The sequence below is a fragment of the Mercenaria mercenaria genome, chromosome 18 (genome assembly GCF_021730395.1).
Source record: "Mercenaria mercenaria strain notata chromosome 18, MADL_Memer_1, whole genome shotgun sequence".
Taxonomy (NCBI): domain Eukaryota; kingdom Metazoa; phylum Mollusca; class Bivalvia; order Venerida; family Veneridae; genus Mercenaria; species Mercenaria mercenaria.
In genome coordinates this window covers 41,947,934-41,973,536 of record NC_069378.1, presented here as the reverse complement: position 1 = coordinate 41,973,536, position 25,603 = coordinate 41,947,934, and the positions used below count along the sequence as shown (strand labels likewise).

At 34.7% G+C, this 25,603-nt stretch overlaps 3 protein-coding genes across 14 annotated transcripts in view; 2 read left to right on the top strand and 1 right to left on the bottom strand.

The window, feature by feature from the left end:
- The window catches only part of LOC123538148 (tensin-3-like), a 438,691-nt gene that overhangs the window by 213,379 nt on the left and 199,709 nt on the right, over positions 1-25,603 (top strand). The window lies entirely within an intron of this gene.
- LOC128550648 (glycoprotein 3-alpha-L-fucosyltransferase A-like) lies at positions 1,052-25,385 on the top strand. The gene is made up of 3 exons (XM_053530095.1): positions 1,052-1,175; positions 22,551-22,718; positions 24,020-25,385. Exons 1-3 carry the CDS (start codon positions 1,149-1,151, stop codon positions 25,046-25,048), a joined length of 1,224 nt encoding a protein of 407 aa, XP_053386070.1. The 5' UTR covers positions 1,052-1,148; the 3' UTR covers positions 25,049-25,385.
- On the bottom strand, positions 9,054-12,918 carry LOC123533200 (uncharacterized). The gene is made up of 5 exons (XM_053530094.1): positions 11,817-12,918; positions 11,145-11,481; positions 10,849-10,941; positions 10,117-10,318; positions 9,054-9,709 (listed from the first exon to the last, which is right to left on the bottom strand). The coding sequence occupies exons 1-5, from the start codon at positions 12,732-12,734 to the stop codon at positions 9,544-9,546; spliced, it is 1,716 nt and encodes a 571-aa protein (XP_053386069.1). The 5' UTR covers positions 12,735-12,918; the 3' UTR covers positions 9,054-9,543.

Here is a 25,603-nt window from a genome sequence, read left to right as displayed (position 1 = left end):
GCTTTGTTACTACCCAAAGCCATGTTTCGATTGTAGATAACGCCGAAACTATTTACGTTAAGAGGAAAAACACACCTACAAACTTTCGTTCTCTAACATCTCTCTAAACTTGTTTAAAAGGTCACTGAAATCTTATTTGTTACATTAATGTACCAACTAAGGTTTTAGATTGTTTGAAGTCTTTGCCTTTAAAACTTATTCTGTTTTATGTATAATGTTTAAGTATGAATGCAATTTTAGATTACGTTTTCTGAGTGATTGTCGTGTAATTTAACGTTAACTTTGTACATTTTTTGTTATAGTTATAGAAGGCAATGTTTGAACTGAATGTTTTAAATGTTCTATTTTGTTTGCATGTCTATAACTAAAGAATTTATTATTATTATTATTATTATTGAATACCTACATAAAGGTAGGTACCTATGTAGGTGCCTAAAGGTAGCCGGCGACAGCATTTGGGCTTTTCCATGAGCCTTTTTTTAGTTTCTTTTCTAAAATGTAATATATATCGGCCAACTGTATAGCTCTGTAGTTCATACAAAGGTAAGCGTGAAACTTCGAGCTGCAAAAATATTAGCCAATTTTTCAGTATATAATAATATTTGCCCTGGTGGCAAAAAGTAAGGTCAAAAGCAGAAGTCGAACAATGGACAAGGTCGTTCACGCAAACCACTACCTGAACTATTCAGTATATCAAACCTGCCTGCCAGCCAGTAACTTTTTCTGTTATCTTTGCTAAATTAGGCTTTTTGTTGTTTTGACATTTGCACGTAAAGCTAATGTTTACATTCGCAATTTCGCATTTGATCAACTTTAGGACACTAATTCTGTTATGGTTAGCTAAACTGTCCGTTTTAAAAATGACCATAGCAAAGAATCCGCATTAAAATGTTGTATCTTCAGTTTTTAAACTTACTTTACATTCGAAGGTCGCTAACACTTAAATAATACGCTTGAAACGATTGCATTTACATTATAAGTTTACATAAGAATGTATTTTGCGTCAAAGTTGTATAGAAATGTAATTCAATATTTCTTAAAGTATCAATGTGTCAGTTTCTGTTTAGCTATGCTTGACTTCTGTTTATATTAAAGAAACTGGAGGCTTAAATTAAACATTTTTGTTTAATCTGCAGTTCAAATCTGACATGGAAATACGTAAATGTTTTCTCAGGGTAAGCATATTTAAAATATTTTCATATCGAACTTTCTGTTTTAAACGCGACTGCTGATAAACCTTATTTGAAAAATCGATAATCTTGTAGCTTTGTTCGTTATCTTCCAAAAATTTACGTCAATCTCCAAAATTAACCGCGGGGTGGTGTGTGTGTGTGTGGGGGGGGGGGGGGGGGGGTCTTTGTTCGTTATCTTCCATAAATTTACGTCCATCTCCAAAATTAAGCGCGGGGTGGTGTGTGTGTGGGGGGGGGGGGGGGGTTCATAAACCATGTTTTCAATAAAATCGATATTTAAATTGCCTTCAGCTATATCTAACTAAGGGCTCAATGGACAATCTCGATTCTAATATGAAATGCTAATGGTGGTAGGAAAATGTCGGTAAATATCTAGGCAAAAAGATCTCTAATTATGTGACATTTGTTCAATATTAATTTAAGTACGATGAGCATTTCTGTATATACATAATTCAAAGCCAGCGCATACTAATTAATTGTTTAATATGTTTACTCTAGAAAACTTTAATTATCACGTTCTAGTTTTTACATACAATAATATAAGTGTCATCATTTATTGGTAATACTGTTGGTTTAAAACACGCTTTCTTTTTCAGTGCACGGCGCATCAGCGCCGGGCCTCTTGTGTTGGGGATTTTGTTTGACAATGGTGTAGAAATTGAGAAATTGATCCTTTCGATTTATCTACCTACCTCTTTAACTGAAGTTGTTGTGAAAATGTTATTGCTTAGACCACTTACATGTACTAGAAAATAATGTATTTTTGTAATACAGTTTTTATTAATTATTATTATTCAACTTTACAACATTACACACAGTATTAGATCAGTTGCAAACATCATATGAAACAGACAGAGCTATAATACAAAACATAACTGAGCCAATATGAGTAAAACAGGGCCAATACGAGAAAAACATGGACAATAAGGAATTCAAGCATTTTGATTGGTTCAAAAGAGAGGGCCAATACGGAGAAGCCACTTCCGTAAGATTTTTAAATGACGCCATTTTGTTTTATATCAGAGTTATAGATTACATTTTTTGTCACATTTTAACAAAAAATCATCCAACATGTTCATTTAAAAACCAAGTATGACTGAGCGGGATGAACAGCTTCGGAGATTACAACGATACTTTCGTTTATTCGGTATTGTGTAAAATGCAGGTGTTTCCTGTCAGAAATTCTGGCAGTTGTCAAGGAAAATAATAAGAAAATATAAAAGGATGAGACATTTTGATAGTGTGGACTATTTGTGCAATGATAAATTGCGATTCAAATGCTGCAAAGTTAATGAATAAATTGGCGAACAAGAGTGTCAGTTGTGAACTGCAAACAATTTCGGATAAGAATTAAACGAGGCATGGGACTATATAATATGTGCTTGGTTGGTTGTATTATCTTGATCAACACATATGTGTATAATTTTGTGGCCTAAAAGGAAATGACTTTTAAAGCAGTTTTTATCACAGTTCAAATGATAAGATACTCGCTAAAGAAAATAAATAGGAATTCCAAAAAATAAGGTAAGTTCTAGTTACTCTTGATTATGTCGCATTAAAAATATCTCTCAAAATTATTCTCAAGTACCTACATACAACTCATTTGTTTTACTGGCGAAAACGATCATGATTTCTAAAATACGTCGAAACAACTTGTCAAGATTTTTCACCTGAACGTGCATAGATAAGCTGTCATAAGGTAGCTCACAGAGTTCTTATGGTGTTACCGTCAACAGTTAAAAGTTGAATAATAATATTATCATTAATCAAGCGATTTCAGATTGGCCTTGTTATTTGTCCAAGGGTTGTCGTATTTGCCCGAGGCCGTAACATTATAGTATAGTACATGTACTGAAAATGAGCAGTTATTTTGAAATTCGCTAAAGTAAATTTTTCGTTGTCGGAACCAGGATCAAAAGAAATCCTTCGGATCAACACGGTATTGTCTAATAATAGTACGAACTTTCAAAATACTGCATTATTCACGGAATATTTACTTCCCGTCTTAACCTGTAATTTTTGGTTATAAATTAGTTACTTTTAACGTGTAGTCACAACAAAAGTATTAGAAGATGAATCAAAACAGTGAACTTTTACGTAAATAGTCTTCTTGAAGCATCGATGACCCTAAAATGTATTTATTGTGCAATGATATCTGACTTCATTGCCGAACACACAATGGTAATTCGTAAGTATTTTAGTGTTTCCCATGCAATCATAGATATCGCGAAATCTAATCAAATTAAAGGTAAAGGTAAATTTTATTTTCGTCGCTTTGTGAAACAATTAACATTAGCTCTGTAGAGCTTTTGGGCGACCCCATTTTAAGAACAGTTAAAAAACCAATTATACCTTACCCCCAGCAATTTGCTGGTACCAGTTTACAGCTGGGTCGACTGAGGCAGTCGTGATAAAATGCCTTGCCCAAGGACACACCGCAATGGGAGTAGCCAGGATTTGAACCGGGCCCCTTCACCTCCGTAGGAAAGCGTCTTAGCTGTCTCGACCACTGCGTCCATCTAGAAATCTAGACATAAAATTTAAACTAATGAACATCTTTTAAAATCCTTTTAAGCTTTTATTAAAAATATATATCTACGTGTGCATGTCACTTTTCAAGAAAAATATTTATATTTAGGGTGGTTTTGAAGCGAAAAACGCATACGGGTCTTGATTTCGCCGATTCTACATGCGCGGAAATCTCAAGTGACAGGTAAAATCAAGACATAAAATTTAAAGTGATGGATATTTTTTTGGAAGATCCTTTAAAGCTTTTATCAGGAATATATTTTTACGTGTGCATGTCAATTTTCAGGAAAAAAATATTTATATTTAGTATGATTAATAAAGGAAAAACTTGTACGGACGTTGATTTCGCCCGATTTTATATGCGCTGAAATCTCAACTGAGAGGCAAAATCAAATCTTAAAATTTTAAGGAATGAATATTTAAAAAAAAATCCTTTTGAGCTTTTATTAGCTCACCTGTCACGAAGTGACAAGGTGAGCTATTGTGACCGCTTGATGTCCGTCGTCCGTCGTGCGTAGTGCGTCGTGCGTAGTCCGTCGTCCGTCAACAATTTCTAAAAAAAAATTCTTCTTGAAAACCACTGGGTAGAATTACACCAAACTTCATAGGAATGATTTTTGGGTGGCCCTCCTTTCAAAATTGTTCAAAGAATTGAATTCCATGCAGAATTCTGGTTGCCATGGCAAAAGAAAGGAAAAGTTTTAAAAATCTTCTTGTCCAAAACCACAGGGCCTAGGGCTTTGGTATCTGGTGTGAAGCATCATCTAGTGGTCTTCTACTAAAATTGATCAAATTGTCCCCATAGGGTCAAAGATGGCCCCGCCCCGGGGGTCACGTGGTTTATATAGACTTATATAGGGAAAACTTTGAAAATCTTCTTGTACAAAACCACATGGCGTAGGGCTTTGATATTTGGTATGTAGCATCATCTAGTGGTCCTCAACCAAGATTGTTCAAATTATCCCGCTAGGGTCAAATATGACCCCGCCCCGGGGGTCGCATGGTTTATATTGACTTATATTGGGAAAACTTTGAAAATCTTCTTGTACAAAACCACATGGCCTAGGGCTTTGATATTTAGTATGTAGCATCATCTAGTGGTCCTCTACCAATATTGTTCAAATTATCCTTCTAGGGTCAAATATGGCCCCGCCCCGGGGGTCCAAATCTTTACATAGACTTATGTAGGAAAAAAGTTTAAAAATCTTCTTGTCTGAAACCACACCAGTTAGACCTTTGATATTTGGTTTGTAGCATTGTCTTATGGTCCTCAACCAAAATTGTTCAAATTGTTCCCCTTGGGTGAAAAGAAGCCCTGCCCTGGGGGTCCCAAGTTTTATATAGACTTATATAGGAAAAAGCTTTGAAAATCTTCTTGTCTGAAACCATACGACCTAGGCTTTTGATATTTGGTATGATGCATTGTCTAGTAGTCCTCTACCAAAATTGTTCAAATTATGCCCCTGGGATTAAAAGAGGCCCCGCCCTGGGGTCACTTAGTAATTATGTGAGTTATATAGGAAAATCCTTAAAAAATCATCTGATCCTATTTTCAAGACTGTTTAATTATAATTACCTGATGACACCAAGTAATATGATGTCACTTGACTGTGACCTTGACCTACTGACCTACTTCCTTGTTTTATTAAGATACAGCCTTGAAATTTTGATGACATACACAGTTTTGCACACAAATCGCAAAACTGAATTTCATTGACCATGAATGTGACCTACTGACTTTCTTAATATTTTATCATCAGTTTGACATTTGAAACATAAAACTCATATTACTCAGTTGAGCGATCCAGGGTCATCATGACCCTCTTGTTAGGAATATATTTCTACGTGTCCATTTTAAGTTTCAAGAAAAATTAGTAATATTTAGTGTGGTTTTGAAAAGAAAGCGTATGCGGGTCTTGAATTCGCCTGATTCTGTATGCACAAAAATTTCAAGTGTCAGGCAAAATCAAGACATATAATCTAAAGTAATGAATATTTTTTAAAATCCTTTTGAGTTTTTATTAGGAATATATTTCTACGTGTCCATGTTAAGTTTCAAGAAAAAATATTTATATTTAGCATGGTTTTGAACAAAAAATCCTATGCGAGTGTATTCTGCGCGGAAGCAAAATCAAATTGTAAAATTAAACGCGGCTAATACATAAATCCCGTTATTTTCGTTAATAAAAGAATAATTTATAAATGATGATTATTTCGTTATTGTGACATAAAAATCACTCATTTTTCTTATGAAGACATATACTAATATAGTATTTAAGAAATTAAAAAAAAAAAAGAATTTTAGAAAATAAAGAAAGTTAGACAAATATGGCTAATTTTCGTAAAAAATCTTATTTTCGCGAAAATAACCTTATTTTAACGTTTTAATTGGTAATTAAGCGTAATTACGTTTTGAAATTGCTCAATTATCTATAGATTAAAGCTTATTTATAATAATGACGACATTCCTAAATGTTTTCAGGCATATCATTGAATGGGGTCGAAATGTCCAAGGAGTTGGGGTTGAAATGTCTTGGGGTCGAATTGTCTCTTGGGGTTGAAATGTCTTGGGGTCGAAATGTCTTGCTACCAGTATTGTCACTGTTTTTTTCATTTGTCACATATGTCGTCGGAAAATGGAAACGATAAAAGATGTCGGATATTGGCTTGATGCCAATGGATTAGGGAATTATAGGGATAAATTTGAAGGTGTATTTATTATCATTATACATAAAAGTAGTAACTTTTTGGTGGAGTTTGTTTTCTGCCAAGGGCGTGCTTGATTCGCATTAGTGAATCAAGCGTTTTGTAGAAATTATGATGGAAAAGTCTGCAATATTACTTGCATCAATATCCTAGCTGGGTATATGAATATTGTAATTTACGATGATTCCGAGTCACGGCTTAAGTGGAGATGATCATTGATGTGTAAAAGCAGTCCAGTTAACTCTGACAGGAGTTATTGTTTTCGCTCCGTGTGTGCCCCACTACATTTTTGTAAATAGCGAGTTTTCGCTCGGAGACCAACCGAGTGTAAAAGAAAAAAACAACAGAATTAACAAGTTAAAATCACGGGGACTATCTAGCGGGGCGCGGAGCAAAGATATGATATCTAGCTGGGTCGTGGGGCGAGATCTAGTAACTGAAATTTCGGGGGTGGGGGAAACACGATGTTTAAGCAGCGATAATTATTCTGTTTTCGCCCCGCGCCCCCGGCATACCAGTTACTAAATCTCGTCCCACGACATGGTTTATTATCGTGTTTTCACTCCACGCCCCTTCTAAATAGTGAGTTTTCGCACCGCACCATTTCAACTTGTTTTACTTAAAATGTCCTAACTCTTATTAAAAACTATATGAAAAGCAATATGTATATGCCGATAGATTCATTCGTTCCTAAAACCTTTATTTCTATAACATAACAAGCGACGGTATGAGATAATTAAAATAGGCATTGACCCCCAGATCGTACGACCAATAAGAAAAATTTCGATATCAGAAAATTACTTTTTTTTCATAGTAAGTGAATGATTATAAGTTATGGAAACAAATAAGAATAAGTTACTTTTACTAATTTTTCCATTCAAAACTGAAAAGCGCTTGTAACGTGATACCGGAGGTAAACTGCCTTTATTATAAAGCTTTATATTTAACGACTTTTAGATACGTATCCTGCGTTGTGTATCGGTCGAGACCGCTAGATAATGTTTATTGCCGCGGCGACACGGGTTCGATTCTTTCTTGTTTTTTTTTTTTTTTTTTTGTTTTTTTTTTTGAGATAGTCAAGAAACAAAAACTCATACTCATATGTTCATAATTTATTCAATTTTAAAGAAAGATATTTTTGCCAAAATCAGGAGGTCTGTGCCTTTAGATCTGACATGATTATGCCATTTATTCCTTTGCAATAAGCTAACGTTACATCGCATTATATAAACACGAGCAATTAAAAGATTTAAGGGGACCTCCGTGGCCGAGTGGTTACGGCCGCTGACTTCAAATCACTTGCCCGTCATCGATGTGGGTTGGAGCCTCACTCGGGGCGTTTAATTCTTCACGTGAGGAAGCCATCCAGCTGGCTTACGGAAAGTCGGTGGTTCTACCCGGGTGCCCGCTCGTGATGAAATAATGCACAGTGGGGCACCTGGGGTCTTCCTCCACCATTAAAGCTGGAAAGTCGCCATATGACCTATGATGTGTCGGTGCGACGTTAATTCCAACAAAAAAAAAATGATTTAATAAACTTTATTTGTTGTGAGGTATAAATCTAAAATTGAAGTAGCCAGCATTTGTTTAATTAAAGAATAAAGCTTTATCATTACTATTCCATGGATTTTTATTGTATTGCTGTATTTAATTATCTCATTTAGTTCAACGAAACATGTTTATTGTGTAAAGGTGCAAAATACCCGCTATCAGCCCCCAATATACAGTTTATTACCTCTTAGTATGGTTTCTAGATTATTTGCCATAAAAGGTAATAAAAGTTACAAGGAAGGGATAACAAATTAAGTAACAGAGCGTACGCAAAAATTATCTTTCATGTATTGTACCTGTTTCAAGTACTTCAACAACTTTAACAAAATAATAAATTTAAAATGAAAAAAATATTAATTTGTCAATTTCTCAAATTAACCTTTGCTTACACATTCATGCTTTTCTGAAATAAACATGCTAACAGATTATCGTCTGTCTGTCTGTATGTCTGTCTACACACCATCTTATCATTCATCAGGTACGCCCGATTCGGAAAGCAAGAATAGTTTTTCTTGCACACCGGACTTGCGTTTCCGATGATTTTACCCATGCCGGCAAAACCCATCTGGCATCCCCATACCAGATGACTCTCGTGCTGTTAATGACAACTACTGGTTCATGCACTAATAACATAATGTTTATGTAAAATACAAAAAAAGCAGGTACCTCGATAGTTTATCTCCGTTCCTTATAGTATATTTCTCGATTCAAAACACGTTAGTTTACCATAAAAACATAACGTTACGCTACAAACGACAAAGCTAAAGCGGAACTTTGTTATTGTGCGTAACGCAAAACATCATGACGTCACTTCTGCTTACGGACGTTAATTTCCCGCGCTTTGTGTTCATTCTCCACTATAAGAAAGAGTGCTACAAAGAAACTATTCTACACATGACAGATATTATTAATCTAAAATAATTGATTTAAATAAATACCTACTACACACATTATACTATACACTTTTTGATCTCTCTGGTTATAGTGATTCTAATGTCCATGGACATAATTATTAAAGATGCAGTTCAAATATAATAATTAATGAGCACAGTCTAGCAAAAAGGGGTCTTGTGGGCAAAATTTTCGATTTTTGGATTTTTCATTCATCGAATGTATCACTCTTTACCCTTTCTTTTGGTACCAAAATTATGCATTTATGAAATCTGGTCAAGATACCACACTAAGTAGAGTAACATGGTGTTCAATGTAGAAAAAGGTATAAATGACGTCAAAAATGCGTTACATGACGTCTCCGAAGAACTGTTTTAAAGAACTGCATATATTATGTTAGAGCGCAAAAATAAACAAAACTTGAATATTATGACCATGATATTTAATATCTAAAATATTGGAAGTGTGTGATTAACATAACAAATAACATGTAATCCCTTGATTTTGTCTCAAATAGTCTGTCAACTGCTTTCAATACATAAATTATAAGGACCAATGAACGACTGTCCTGGTCAACACGTGTTTCTTTTACAAGTACTGGGGTGCACAAAAACACATCCTGGAAATCTTGTCTGACATAAGGACGGACACTGTTGAGCAGGTAACGATGGCGTTACTGTGACAGACCTCCAGCTGCAATACTTTCTGGTCGAGCAGACGACACAAATCTGAACCCAGGTGTCTTCAGGATATTGACCTTCTGCTCAGGAGCATCGCGAACAGTACGAACGGTTACAGTGCCTGGTTCCTCACTTGAGAAGCGAAAGTATTGGTATTTCCTGAAAGTAATTTTAAATTGCTGAAAGGTTACAGTAATAACTCGTTATTTTCTGTTTCCCTGTGACATATTGTATGTAAAACAGTTTACCAATCGCAAATTAATACGTCATAAACATACTAAGTATTTTATACAAAACACCCGCGATGTATTATGTATATTGTATATTGTATTATGCAGAATAATTTGACACTATCTGTACATTAGACACAATGAGCAGCAGTAGCGCATGGATGGAGCGTCGGACCCCAAGTCGGGATGTCGCGGGTTTGAATCCCATGAGCCAAAATGGACAAAGTTTTCCACGGTCTCTTCTTTGGCATGAATACCGGATAGTTTCAGAGAGTTTAACTTAACTCTGGTAATGACAGAAATACGTTTTGTAACAATTAAAGTTTACTATTTTACCTTATATTTTTCATGGGTTTGAACACTCCATCAAGGAACTGTTTCCAATTGCGCCAGCTCCACTGAGGATATCTAACTGCAAGATTTGCCATTGACGACTTGTTTACAATGTCCTCTAACTGGCCAAGAGTCTCACAGTCGCTTCGCCGAAACAACTTTTTGACGCTGGCAAATCCGGCATCCACGTGACAGCGTGCATGCCCTGGACAGAAAAAGAAATATTGTACACATTTCAAAACATACTGAATTAATTCACAAATACGCTGGCTTTAATGTTAAGAAATTTAAACAAAATGTAGAATACATCAGACTATGTTGTTGATCGATGAGCCCAGTGAATCGGTTGGACCTGAAACCCGTTTGCGGTAGGGTTTAGGTCGTGGATATGATTTAAACCCTGTTGGTAAATTTCATGTTGAAAAAAATTGTCCGCGATTGTAGAGGAAGGGGATATGTATTGCATAAATAATTGACCACAACAAAAAAAAGATGTGATTACGTTATGTCAGTTAATAATACTTAGTTTAGTTTATACTAATTTAAGTTAGCTGGATTGTTATGAAAGCTTTGAGCTTAATTTATTCAATCTTGAGTCCGCTTCCTGGAAATACCAATACTGGTGTCAAATTAGAAGTCATGGTCGTGGCCTCAATGGGACTCGAGCCCACCAACCCTGTGTTCATACACCGACACCCTAACCGCTATACCACCGCTCCCTTTTTTCATACTTACCAGGTGTTTGCATGAGGAACTCGATCCCTGTACTCTGAGCAGTCATGACCCTCCACATGAAATAACCCATGGTGTACTTATTTTTGTTTTGTCCTACAAACATTTCGAAAAATTTCAGACATATTGATACGCATATTTTTTTATTTTATATTTTGTTGTTATTACAAAGTTCTAAAATTTTTAACGTAACGTTTCATTTCGACTACTAAATTTATGTAAATAAATACATGAATCTTTTAAATTTATACTCAATAAAAATTATGTTCAGTTGCATTCATTTATGGCTATATATTTACCTGGACAATTATCAGAGTGGATCGAGAACCGGGGCTTGTTGCTTCCGTAAGTTTGTAGAGCCCAGTCCAGCATAGATAGTACTGCATTTGGGCCATGTGTGTTTTTCCCGTCGGAACCAATTGTCTGATCTTCATCTATAAGAAAGTTTAGCTGTCTGGGAATGCCATCTATGCGGAAACCGAAAAGTTGGACCTTCCTTAAAGTGAGAAAGAAGAGTGGACCAATCTGTCTAGATCTGTGCGGTAGTGCAACATTCTGACTAAAGTCAAAAGTGTAGTGCGTGTAGTCCGGGTCCTCTTTACACTTCTTAATGCACTCGTTGTATAACTCTCTCTCCTAAGAAATAAATTGCTAAATTAATAGCTGTGTGACAGACAAATTATCCATTTGTTAAGATTTAATAATGGCTCAATAGGAATAGGAATTTCTAACTCACATCTACTCATTTGTCCGTTCATTTACGTCATCGAGAGGGATGCTAACTTTTAACATCTACGTTACATTCTTAAACAATTCTGAAAACTTGTATTTCAACCAAGCGATTCTCGAAAATTACTTCTTTCATTCCAATAGTGTTTCTAAAGTAATTGTTCATCGGAGGTAAAAAGGAAATAAGAAGATTTATTAGAAATTCTATGTATAGTAACAAATATTAAATGTATTATACTTACGTTTTGAGCCACCAGTATGTGGTCTCGCAGTTCTGTTGTTGCCTCTAATTTCTCAGGCTCGGTTCTGGCATCCATCACGCGCTGTCTCAACTTTTCGCAACGAGCACACACATCCTCTCTCGGTCCCGCTATACGTATGTGTGGTACACAGTTTGACCAAATGTTTTTGAACAAAGTCAGAGAAACGGCCTTAAATCCTGAACTAGAACTTCTACACAATGAAACATACTCTTCATGCATTTCTTTCTTGGTAGTGTCAGATGGCAGAAATATAGGAGGTATATTGTCCCGTCCCCTCGGAGCAGCTGGCTGGGGCAATCCTTTTTCATCAGCAAAGTTTTTTATGTATTCAACAACGCGCTTGACATCATTGTAGCTAAAAGCATTATGTGCCTTTCTTCCCGTGTTTCCATGCATACGTGGAATTACCCCTTTGGTTTTCACATGGGAACTGATTGTGTTCAGGTATTTCTTGCCAATAGCGAAACATACCAGAAATGCTTTCCTGCATACCTTAGTTCCTTTGAAGTAAAGGTCTTTAGCCGGTGCACGCTTTCTCTCTCTGCCACGTTTTGTTTTATCAGATGGAAATACACACTCTTTGTTGACAACCCCCATTACATACATATCCTTAGACTCATTGTCCATTTCCTTTACATGTAATCTATGCATATAAATCTCTTGAAATGAAAAGTTCTTGTGACACATTTTTGAACATCCACAACCCGTCCTGATAAACCTACGCACCTGCTCCCTGTCCTCGTCATTCTCGTCATTCTCATCACTGTCATCCTCGCTGCCCTCATCTGCACTCATTGCCCTCGCTCTAGCCTCAATCACATCCTCGATCACACTGCCATCTCTTTCAATCTCAAAATCGCTGTCAGAAGCATCATTTGTAAAACTACCAGTTTCCATATGGTCTAACTGAGAGGAACACTGCGACCCAAAATGTTGGGAGTACTCTTCCTCCAGATCCTAGCAGAATATGAAATACCAAAAAATTAATATCTTCGGTGAAAAAGAACTAATACTATTTATTTATAGATTTTTTTTTAAAAAGGAGAGAAAAAAAATAATGTTCAGACGAGGTTTAGAACTAACGATAGCGCTGTTTATCAAATAATCATAAGCTACACTGACGAACACTCGTCTACGTTTTACTACTCCACTAAAATTTATACTGAAAATCTTATTAGTATAGATGAGTAATTACTTTTCATCTTAAAGGCACTGACCTGCAGATTTGGTTAAAAATAATCTCTCTTTCAAATTCAAGTTTAGTAATATTATGATCATTAGAGTATGAGTTTGTTTCAAAATTATTTTAAAATTTCAAACCAAGAAAAAAAAAAAGATGACCGCGTCGGGAATCGAACCCCGGACCGCCGCGGAAAGTAAGACTTACACCTAACGTCGTAACCGATCGCGCTACGGAGGAATAAGTAATTTCATGAAACAGTGTATAGATATTTATAATCGAGACAGTTAACTTGGTGTAAAGTAAAAAGTAAAAATCTTTATGTTTGATATTGTCAAATCACACCATTTCCCAAATATGTTAACCCACCTCATAAGGCTTGACCCAGCTGTCAAACAACAACACACACAAAAAAAAAACAAAAAAAAAACACCTCAGATGAGCGATACTGGGTCATCATGGCTCTTGTTTCTTTTTTTTTTGGTTTGACCTGGCATCACAGAATGATTTCCCTATTAAACTAAAGAACTGAGTGTATAGTTTGTTTCCTTCCAACAGCAGATTTAGATTTCACCTAGGCACATCATAAAATCAAAATCAAAGCATAAAAATACATAAAAAAAATCGAAATTTAATAAGTTAATGTAATCGTTAAATAGTAAAGATAACATACAAGACTCACCTCTAATTCTGAATCCATCCTAAGCACTTAGTAAATAGTAAAGTAAAATAATAATCCAAAGTTTTTCTACGATATCTTATTTTACACTTCCTGGTTTACAAGATGCAACTTCTGACGTCATTTATCGATGTCATCTATGATGTCAACAAGACTCCAAATGGCCTGACGCGGCTCAAATTATTGTATATCCATGGGTCATATTTTGACAATCCAAAGAAAACAATTTGACAAATAATCAAGGTGACACTTTTTCTTAGAACACATAACTTCATCTTGGTGTGTTTCATTTTTTCAATAAAAGATATATATATATCTACTTTTGTTAACCCCTCGTTCTTTCTTTCACCATGCATTGCCCAAATATGTGATATAAGACGTTTAAATCATTTGAGGAAAAGATTAAAGAGCTAACAAACTGATAAATAATGTTGATCCAAAACATAAACAGATTTGGGCATCAACATTAATGAGCCGTGCCATGAGAAAACCAACATAGTGGCTTTGCGACCAGCATGGATCCGACATCCATGGCACCAGCTCCCATGCCTGTTCGCTACAGTTTCCACATTCCCAATAGGCTTTAAAAGCGAACAGCATGGTGCCTGACCAGACTGCGCGGATGCACAGGCTGGTCTGGATCCATGCTGGTCGCAAACCCACTATGTTGGTTTTCTCATGGCACGGCTCATTTATCATGAGATCACAAAGTCGCTGCAGACGTCTAAAGCTGTAACCGAGTCGTCTGCTTACTAGTAGATATTTCTCCTCGCATTAGGGAAACTCCGGAAATTTCCGAGCCGGTCCAAGTCTCAATTTTGAAAGTAATAGTGATTGTAAAAATGGCACAAAGGGTAAGCGAAATATTATTACACAGTTGAGTCGAGTAATAATTTTTCTTTGAAATATAGTTTGTATGTTGCTGTGACAGGATACCTGGCAAATATTTAGTTTGTAGCAACAATCGCAAAGGGAAAAATCTCAGTGTTCTAGGAGATAACGAGCTTCCAAGAGGAACTCCAAGTGGAACTTTAATTTTAACTTTTTGAAAAAGTAAAATGATGATAAAAATGTTCCATACATTTTTCTACTGAGATTTGCTTGGATAGATATAAAATTATATATTAACATTTCAATTAAAGAGAAATGTTGTCAGTTTTTCTTGCATACCATTTCCGATTTCCGGTATTTTCGCCAGTGCTGGAAAACTCCATTTTACACCCCGGCTTGTAATATGACTCTCGTGCTGTGAATGACGTATTGCGAACTACATATATTTAGAAGATTTATGTAGTAGTTAAAAATTTTATAAAACGGAATAAATATCTAATACCTTGATAGTTCCTCTTTATTCCTTATAGTACATTTCTCGATTCAGAAAAAGAAACAAATGTTAGTTTATTTAAAATACATGAAGTTACACTGAAAGTAGAAAGTTCTAAAAAGAAATCATTCGATATTATTTTTGACCAGGCTTTCTTACTAAAAATATACTTTTTTTCTCTAAAAATAGATTTTTTCTCAGTGTGTTCATCAAAAAAGTGATTTCTGCTTTATAATTTTAATTTGGACTTAGTTACTGCCACCAAACTTTGTGTACAGCAAGCTTATCTGAAAAATTAGCTTTGAAAGATATTTGGGGTCATTGTTACTAAAAATAGAATAATGGTTTCCACTCAGTATCTTTAGTTTGGGTACACGGTACACTTATTGTCAGTATACTTGGTGTGTAGATAGCTTTTATCAAACACAAAAGTTTGGGAATGTATTTGAGGTCGCTCGGATCAGGGTCAAGGTCAGTGTAGCTAAGAATAGAAGAATGGGGTCATATTTAAAATAAAAAATATATTTTTGTGCTTTGGAATGGAAGGGTGTAGGTTCAAATCTCAAAACAAAATGGTACAGAAAGGTCATTTTAATGACATTGGGTAACTTAAAGTAGAAACATATTGTCATAGTTATAATAAAAAAAATAGATATATGCTTAATAGAATATGACCATTTTTCGAAGAACCTGTTGGCATGATGCAATTGAAAATCTGGTTTTTGTGGAATTTCCACGTTTCTTGTTATAATTATTTCTTGAATATGGTATGCAAGAAAAATATTAGATCACTGGCTGTAGGTGCAGATAGGAATATCTGGTTTTCGGGAAGCTATTTACGCGGCTGGATCCATGGAAACTATTTACGCGGTAACTCGGCTGAGCCCCGTTACCGCCTTAAATAGTTTCCCTCGAGGCCGGATATTCCCATCTGCACCTACAACCAGTGGAAGAATCTTATAGTCTGGCTGGGAAAAAGGAAAAAGACTATCATAATGGTACAAACGTATGAAATAATTTAAACAGTACTTTTTGAACTGGTTACTCCATCGTGTCTTAACTCGAACTATATTTAGTGGTGTCGCGGTGAATATTTGAGGCATATTTGTTATAATCTGGTATTGTAACTAGTGGAATACTCAAGCTCAATTTATATGCATTTTCAATTTTGTTTTAATGTTACTGTTACTAGCTATCTTTGAAAATGGATAACCAATATTGAGTTTTGAGACGTTATATTCAAATGAAATAGTAGTAGCCTACTTTGGTACGGTTTACCTTTTCAATTCTCCTAGTTGAAACCTCTAATCTAATACGCAATCATTAATGTTTTATTTGTTTCATTTTACAATCCTTTTCTCTCATAATATTTACGATCCATGTGAAAAGTTGGCTGGGCAATTACAATTCATGTATTTTACACCTTAGAAGCTTTTTATTTTGTTTTCAAGTTTCATTTTGAGTAATGGTGTGGTCAAAACGGACATGTACGACAGGTCACTTTAATTTTTATGATTTAGTTCAGTTAATATCTTTTTTTGTACCCAGCTATACGTTCATATCCGAGTAGCATAGTTTGCCTCTGATTTTCTATGTAAAATAAGTCAAGCCCAAGATAAAATCTTCATCATTTCGAACGGAATAATATCAGGTTTATAAAACTTAATCTTTGTAATATTTCTGATTGTATATAACGTAAAAAAATCGTTTAAAAAAACCGAAAAGGGTCCCCTATTTAATCAGTAAATAAAATCAGCGCGTCCCATGTTCATTGTGCTAACGATTTTTCAAAATGTGTGTTTTGTTAATGTGAACTTTGTTATACAGGTGAAACATAATGATTGTAAAAACCTTATTTACACATCGAAATTCTGGAAGGTTATAGAAAACATGAAAAATGTTCCATTACAAACTTTTACTGCTTTATATTAAAATGAATGCACATTTCTAAAGCGATGGTAAAAACAAAATTGAGAAATTTCAACTTCAAACTATTAATTACAACATTTAGAAATTAACATTTTACATCAAATAGCATTGCTTAGAGCAATTTGAATAATTTAAACTCTGTGTTATCATCATTGGTTTTCGTATATCTTGACCTTGACGCTAAAAGTTGTCAGAATTACGCAAGTGAAAAAAAAGGTTTGTAATAAATACAATATGATAGGGTTATTAGGCCTATATCAGTAGTTCAATCTGGGATGCTGTATTCGGCTTGAGTGGATTTTTGCCAAGTCGGATTTCACGAGGCGCGCATGCGTCGAGTGTGATCCGTCCTTGCAAAATCCATGAGAGCCGAATACAAAATCCTAAATCTAGCTACTGTTATAATGACACTTTCATTAAATACCTCTATCTTTTTGTTTGTTGTTTTTTAATTGAAAAAAAAATCTTCAATGTTTATTGATATTCAAATGAAACTAAGTGAAGTTTTTTATTTTTGAAATTGAAAGAGATCTTCAATGTTTATCGATTTTCAAATGTAACTAAGTGAAATTTTTAATGTGCGCTATTTATTGAACTGTGTCAGGCTATGCATATTTATGAAAGTAGTCCAGCAGCATACAATACGGAATTTAAGAGGTACAATACGGATTTTTTTTCTGCCTGTTCATATTTAATTGTGAAATGCAAGCCGATGTTTTACAGAATTTATATAAGGGTTAAAATAAAAGACATTATTGCTGGCACAAAATCGTTGATGAGAAAATATTGATGGTTAATTGAATAGAAAAAAAGGGTGACTGTTTTACGAACTGTTAGTGTTATATAATTGCAAGTCATTCTCAATCAATAGTAATTATTATTTGTGTTTGCCCTACTTTGTATCGGAATACCTCTGTCACAGAAAACTAGATAAACTTAATCAGAAGGTTCTGAATTGAACGAACTATTGCATCTGGCTTAGGGAAGGTGGCGGAATTGCTTCGATATTAACATTTTAGCTCGACTATTCAAAGAATAGTAGAGCTATTGGACTCGTCCGTGCGTCGGCGTCCGCGTCTGCATCCGCGTCCGCGTCCCGATTTGGTTAAGTTTTTGTACGTAAGTTTTGTATATAAGCTGGTATCTCAGTACCCACTGATGTGAATGGATTGAAACTTTACACACTTGCCCACTGTCATGGACTGATAAGCATTGTGCAGGTTTTATAACACTGTTTTGCATTTTTACAAAATTATGCCCCTTTTTCAACTTCTGTACAGGGTTGCCACTTACCTTGAAAAGTCAGGGAAAAATGATTTTTTTAAAGGATAGTGAATTGTCAGGGAAATCTTGATAATTGTCAGTGAAAAATGAAACTTTATAAAAGTCAGGAACAAGTCAGGGAAAAATGAAATCTGGGTAGATTTTTAAGATGTTCAGTGGCTAAGGCAGTCTTCAAGCAATATTTATATATCTATTTCCAAGCACATTTTGGTCTAATTGTGTATAAACATAATTTAAATGTGTTTGAATCAATTTTTTTTTTTATTTTAACTTTAATTTTTTTGTATTTTTTGTTTGTTATATTTCTTAATGAAAGATTGTTATATCTGAAGCAAAATAAATATTAAAGCATGGATTGCACGGCTGTAAGTGAGGAGGAGGCTGAAAAAATATGGTGGTATTTGTCAGTGAAAAGTACGATTTAGTCAGGGAAAAATCAGTGAAAAGTCAGGGAATTTCATTTTCTCAACTAAGTGGCAACCCTGCTGTATTTATTCAATTGACAAGGCTGTTGAATAGTCGAGCGTTGCTGTCCTCCGACAGCTCTTGTTGTTCTTCCCATTCGATCACGAGAAGTCGTTATAACTTGAAATACTATCAACCAAACACAGGTAATATCCTTAGATATCTGTCTGAAATAATACTCACGTTAGATTGATATATAATTGCTTTAGAAATATGTAGATTTGTTTGAGTTAGATACAGTTAAAATCCTTAAAGTAGCCTTAGATATAGGTGTGTTAATTCCGGTGGGAAGTCGTTCCATTTAGAAGTAATCACTACAAGTAAAACCTTGACATTGAAGTTGAAAGAGAGAAAAAATCTGGTGTTTGGTTTTTCAAATAACCGTTTGCTTCCAAAAACGAATGTTTTACCTTTTACTTGTGGTTAAGACTTTGCATTGCTTGCCTCTCACCGTACCAGATGACTTTCGTGAGGCTTCAGGTTTCGTCTGGCATAAGCGGGCACCTGGCGTCTTCCTCATCGTCAAACGCCGTATTTGGCATAAACTTGTCCGTGTGACGTTATACTGAACCAAATCAAAAGAAAATAATCATAAAACAACAAGTCAAAACTTGTGATTGGCGGAAGTACTTATTGTCTTCTGCAACAACAATATGGTGTGATAATGGGATGTTCAGTCAGCATAGTAATTTCGGATCGCTACTGTTCAGGAACTGTAAATTTCGGTGTTTTTTTTTTATAAATTCGTTATGAATCATTAATCGACAGTGGATACAGTAACACAAAATGCTGCCAGATCAAACATATTTCTTAGTTGTTAGTATTAGCAGGGCTTTTTAAATACATCCGGTGTCTATTTTTTTATATGAAAACACTTGAAGCAGGAAATAGATCTTTAAATGAAACCTTGAAGTATGTTCTTGCTCCGGAACAAATTTCATGTAACAATAAACGTACTTTTTAATGTAAATAAATTTAAGTTTTCCGTTTACATGCTTTAGCATTAGTCAATAGCAAAGAACATAAAGAATACAAAGAACACAAAGAACACAAATATATGATCTTCTTGAAATATTTATTTCTATATACTTTGTGCTTAAGTCACAAACATCGCTATTTAACAAGCACTTGAAAAATGTTTTAAAATAATAAAGATATGAAATAGAAAATAGATATTTTTTTTGCATTTTTACTTGCGAACGCATGAATTAGCAGCTTCTTTTGCAACTTTGCCTAGTACGTAGAATGTTGTATCCGGTGTGTATTAGTCGAAAGATATTTCAGTTATATACTGAGCTGCTGTAATCTTTATCAATAAAGCATATGCAATAATTAATATAAATGTAGTCCATTGTTCACCATATCTGTTAGATATTTGCAACTTGGCACATTTTTAAACAATTTAACAAGGCATATGTATGTTTTTGACAACGTAGAAATGACGTCAAACGACCATCATGTTTACCTATAAGTAAAAGACAATGAAGGTAGACCGATTAAACTTGAAAACGAAAGTTGCATTTGTTTTGGTCTACACTCAGGAATCAAGCGCGGGGATAATCACGTGTGGACTTTCATTTTCAACATTTACTTACTATTTGAAAATAGCTGGATTTAGACACGACATGTCAGTTTTATCTATGAGAAAAATATTTGAGGAAAAAAATAATCCTGCAGGGGTCCGTAACGCAGCAAGGGTATACGGAGATTTTCGGAACTTCGTCAAATCCTTCAAAGGGTCCATTGTTATTTTGTCCAAATGTGTCAGTATAGGTTACATTCTACCAATTCAATTCCTTATTTATTTCATATTAATAACAAAACATTCAGACCTCATTTTCAGCACTTTAGAGCATTTCAATGATATGAAAACCATATATGGTCATTTAGTATAACATGTCTTCTTATCAAAATAGAAAAATATTGACATGTTATGTTGTATATAAGAAAAATAATCTGTTCTGAGAAACATCACCCTCTAAAAATGCCCCCATGAAAACAGCCGTTTAGCAATTACGCGTAGGTAGACATTTTTCGCAAAGAATAAAACTTATTCCAGGAAATTCACAATGAAAATGGTCTAGATCTTTTCTCAATACAATAAGCAATAAAAATAAGCCAAACATGTAACAGTCACCTCCTCATGTCACTCATTATAGCAGATTTCATCCATAGCATTGAACTACATTTTGGACTACTTCACATGTAACACTGTGTAGTCACTTCCGGTTTGGTGTATTCCGTCCTATATGCCTCAGATATCAGATATATCTGAATTTGAGACGGCTGCTGACCTAGACATTTTAACATTATTTTCAAAATGACTTTCATATAACAAATGTGGATTCTATGGTAGCAAGAAAGGGCCCTCAGACGCTAATAAGTTTTGTAACGTTACAGGTGCGGATAAAATATGAAGACAGCTAATTAGCTACAAATAATTTAGTTAATCAGTTTTTTCTTGCTCGCGTTAGTGTGACGAAAAAAAAGTAATATGAGTCCCTTTCTGATCTTCAGTAGTGATTGTTCCTGCAAACCCATAATCTTAAATGAACAGTGTTTTTGAATGACAATGCAACAATCTATTGTAAAAAAGTCTTTAGTTTTTAGCTCGACTATTCGAAGAATAGTCTAGCTATTCTACTCACCCTGGCGTCGGCGTCGGCGTCGGCGTCACACCTTGGTTAAGTTTCTGCATGCAAGTACATACAGCCATCAATTAAAGGCATATAGCTTTGAAACTTATTTTTTTCTTTTTCTAGGTCAATTACCAACCTCTCTGGGTCAAGTCCCATAACTCTGACATGTATTTTGAGCAAATTATGCCCCCTTTTAGACTTAGAAAATTTTGGTTAAAGTTTTACATGCAAGTTACTATCTCCAAAACTAATGCAGATATTGATTTGAAACTTCATATGTGTCTTCGGGGTTATAAATCTAGTTGATAGCAGCAAGTCCCATAACTCTTACCTTCATTTTGGCCAAATTATGCCCCCTTTTGGACTTAGAAAATTCTGGTTAAAGTTTTGCGTGCAAGTACATACAGCTATTTCTAAAAGACATACAGATTTGAAACTTATTTTTTCTTTTTCTAGATCAATTACCAACCTCACTGGGTCAAGTCCCATAACTCTGACATGTTTTTGAGCAAATTATGCCCCCTTTTAGACTTAGAAAATTTTGGTTAAAGTTTTACATGCACGTTATTATCTCCAAAACTAATGCAGATATTGATTTGAAATTTCACATGTGTCTTCGGGGTTATAAAACTAGTTGATAGCAGCAAGTCCCATAACTCTGACCTTCATTTTGGCCAAATTATGTCCCCTTTTAGACTTAGCAAATTCTGGTTAAAGTTTTGCGTGCAAGTACATACAGCTATTACTAAAAGGCATATAGATTTGAAACTTATTTTTTCTTTTTCTAGATCAATTACTAACCTCACTGGATCAAGTCCCATAACTCTGGCATGTATTTTGGGCAAATTATGCCCCCTTTTGGACTTTGAAAATTCTGGTTAAAGTTTTACATGCAAGTTTCTATCTCCAAAACTAATGCAGATATTGAATTGAAACTTCACATGTGCCTTCGGGGTTATAAAACTAGTTGATAGCAGCAAGTCCCATAACTGATATGCATTTTGGTCAAATTATTCCCCCTTTTGAACTTAAAACTCTTTTGATATTTAACCTTTTTGGGTAATATTTTCCTGCTTCTGGGACAATATTTCGAATAGTCGAGCTTAGCTGTCTTACGGACAGCTCTTGTTCTTTTTAGTATCAATATCTTCATTGACTGTTATGTGGTGATGATATACAGTGTATATTTGACGAGTTTATATGTTTTATGCAGGTACTGATTGGTACATTAACATGCCTTTTCCTGTTGATCATGTACAATTCTGTAAACATAATCGAGATGACAGATAGGAGCAGGTGTAACATAACAAGTCACGAAGAGTCTCTCACACAGTGTCACTTAAACACTACGAGGAGTAAACTTCAAACAGTTACTAGGGATGTAAGTTATAATAATTAATACATTAACCCCAACTTTCATACTTGAGTCAAAACATCAGACAGTGACTAGGGATGTAAATTATTTATATATTAAGCCCAAATTTCGTACTTGACTCAAAATAGCAAACAGTGACAAGGGATGCGAGTTATTTATATATTTAGCCCAAATTTCGTACTCGTATCAAAATAGCAAACAGTAACTAGGGATGTGAGTTATTTATATATTAAGCCTAAATTTCGTACTTGAATCAAGACGTCAAACAGTGACCAGGGATATAAATTATTTATATTATTAGGCCCAAATTTCGTACTTGAATCAAAACATCAAACAGTGACTCGTACGTCGCACGCTATTTTGCACAAATGCGTAACGTCATTTTGACGTCAGTTTGACGTACAAATTACTAATTGAGAAAATAAATAGCAAAAAATGCGTTGTGATAAATCTGCATATTCTTTAATGGTATCGTAATTTACAGTTATTGCTTTGAACACATTGTTATTGTTATTGATCTTTTTTTGTTATTTATGTTTTTTATCATTAATTATTACCGCCCGTTTCTTCAAATTAAATATATATGCATTTTAAACTGCAATTAATTTCATCATGTTGTACCGTGTTGATCGCAAACATAAATATCAACTTCCGGACGTTAACAAACCTAGCATCAACAGTGATCAGGATGTTTATAACCGACAAAGAGGCAGTGCTGTCGCACGAAAATATTTGAAATTTTTTTATGCATTTAAGAATATAACAGGTCCTGTGGATTTAAAACTAGGAATGCAAATTAATCATATACGTATTAGGTTAAAAATTTCGTACTTGAATCTGTACATTTATAAATAGAAATTAAACGGGCTTGTATAATTATTATTTTTACTTAATTAGAGATAGAACACAATTGAGTAAGGTCTAGTAAAAGTATAAATGTACACTACATAAAAGCTGGCAGTTTTTAAACTAATGACTGTCACTTTTGAATTCAGCTCAGCATTGTATTACGCAGTTTAAACAAAATTGGCACAGTCTACCATTACAATTTGTTTAAAATGTGCAAACGTTGTTTATACACATTGCAATAATGCAGATCTGATGTCTACAATGACTGAAAAACAGTAACACTCAATATTTTTATTTTATAAATACGTTTTCGTTTTGTAAAAAGCGCTTAGGAAAAGTCTCTCTAAACATAATGAAACATATACCTTACTGGCAAATCAAAAGTAAAATGTATTCTATTATAATATATAATTGTAAATATGTTACATGGACTTTCCTTATTCACTTGTTTATTTCAGAGTTATACCGAATTAACAAGGAAATATTCTACCAGAAGCAGGACTTTTCGAATTCTGTGGTATAATCCTCCATCTTTATTGAGAGATCACCAAAAGGAAATATTACACACTGGATTTGAAAATTGCAAGTATAGCAATTGCAACATGAGTTTTGACAGAAACGATGCAGTTGCTAGTCAGGCAATTATATTTGACGGCCGGCATATGCCGAAAAATATTAGTTTTACACGTCCAAATGGTCAAATCTGGATTTTTATGGCCCAGGAATCTCCACTTATATATGGTGTTTTTGGTAATTGGTGGTATAAAAATAAACAATACATATTTAATTGGACAATGACATACGACAAAGATAACACAGACATATTTCTACCTTATGGAGAAATATTGAAACATCAAACGGAAGTGAAAAGGGATTTTAAGTCTATAGCTTTGAATAAAACTAAGACACTTTTGATGATAGCGTCACACTGCCAGACGCATTCAAAAAGACAGGAATATGTAAAAGAATTGCAGAAATATGTTGATGTGGAGGTTTTAGGGCGCTGTGGTAAAAGGTGGAAGTGTGGGGTTCACTTCAGACATAACGAAAACTGCTTTCAACTTTTAAATACAAGTTACAAGTTTTACTTAGCTTTTAAGAACGCCTTGTGTCATCAATATTTTACAGAAAAGTTTTATGATAATTTTAATTACGATCTGATTATGCTGACACGTGGTGGAAGCACTGGAGACGCGAGAAGGCTGTTTCCGGAAGGAACTTACATATCAACAGACGATTTCAAATCAATCAAAGAACTTGGAGCCTTCTTAAAAAATCTTAGTGTTGATAGATATGCTGATCTTCTTAGACGGAAAAGCCAATTCTATTCACCTGGGTACATGAAAGTTTATGAAAGAGCAATGTGCGATATATGTGAGAGAATGAATTTCGTGGACAAATATACAAAAACAATTAAGAATATAAAAGAATGGGCCTTTGTAACTCAACCTTGTCTTAAGTCAAATGAGGTTGCAGATATTCAATGAATATACACATACAAAAATATTTTCTTAAAATCGCTTTATTCCTAAATGGCAATAATTTCATTCTTGCAAATTTGATGCATATATTTTTATATTCAGTAATGTTATTCATTACGTCTGATCCCATATGATGGTTTGTGAAACCTGAAGCGTGACCATTGTCGCCTATGCACGTGAGCTTGTTTTTTAATTCATTTGCAAAACATCAAATGTTGTTATATGCTCAAATCGAGTAAAACCCTTTGGTCCCGTGTTCAAAAAACATTTTTAGTCTCAACTGAGTTTGAAAATGAAACTTTATTTGTCATTTATATCTAAATTTTCATAGGCGTAGGAGCAGGGGGGGGGGGGGCCAGCGGGGGCCAGGCCCCCCCCCCCCACCCCCCAAAGCTAGGAGAGGCGGGGCCAAAGTATAGTTTGGCCCCCCGAATATTTTGGAAAAGAGATATAAATTGCAGTCTAATATAACATTTACTTAGCATCATATAATTCATTTAAACCTGATTTCTGATTTGCATTTGGCCTTCCCTTGTATTCTGACTTGTCTCTTTCCGTAGT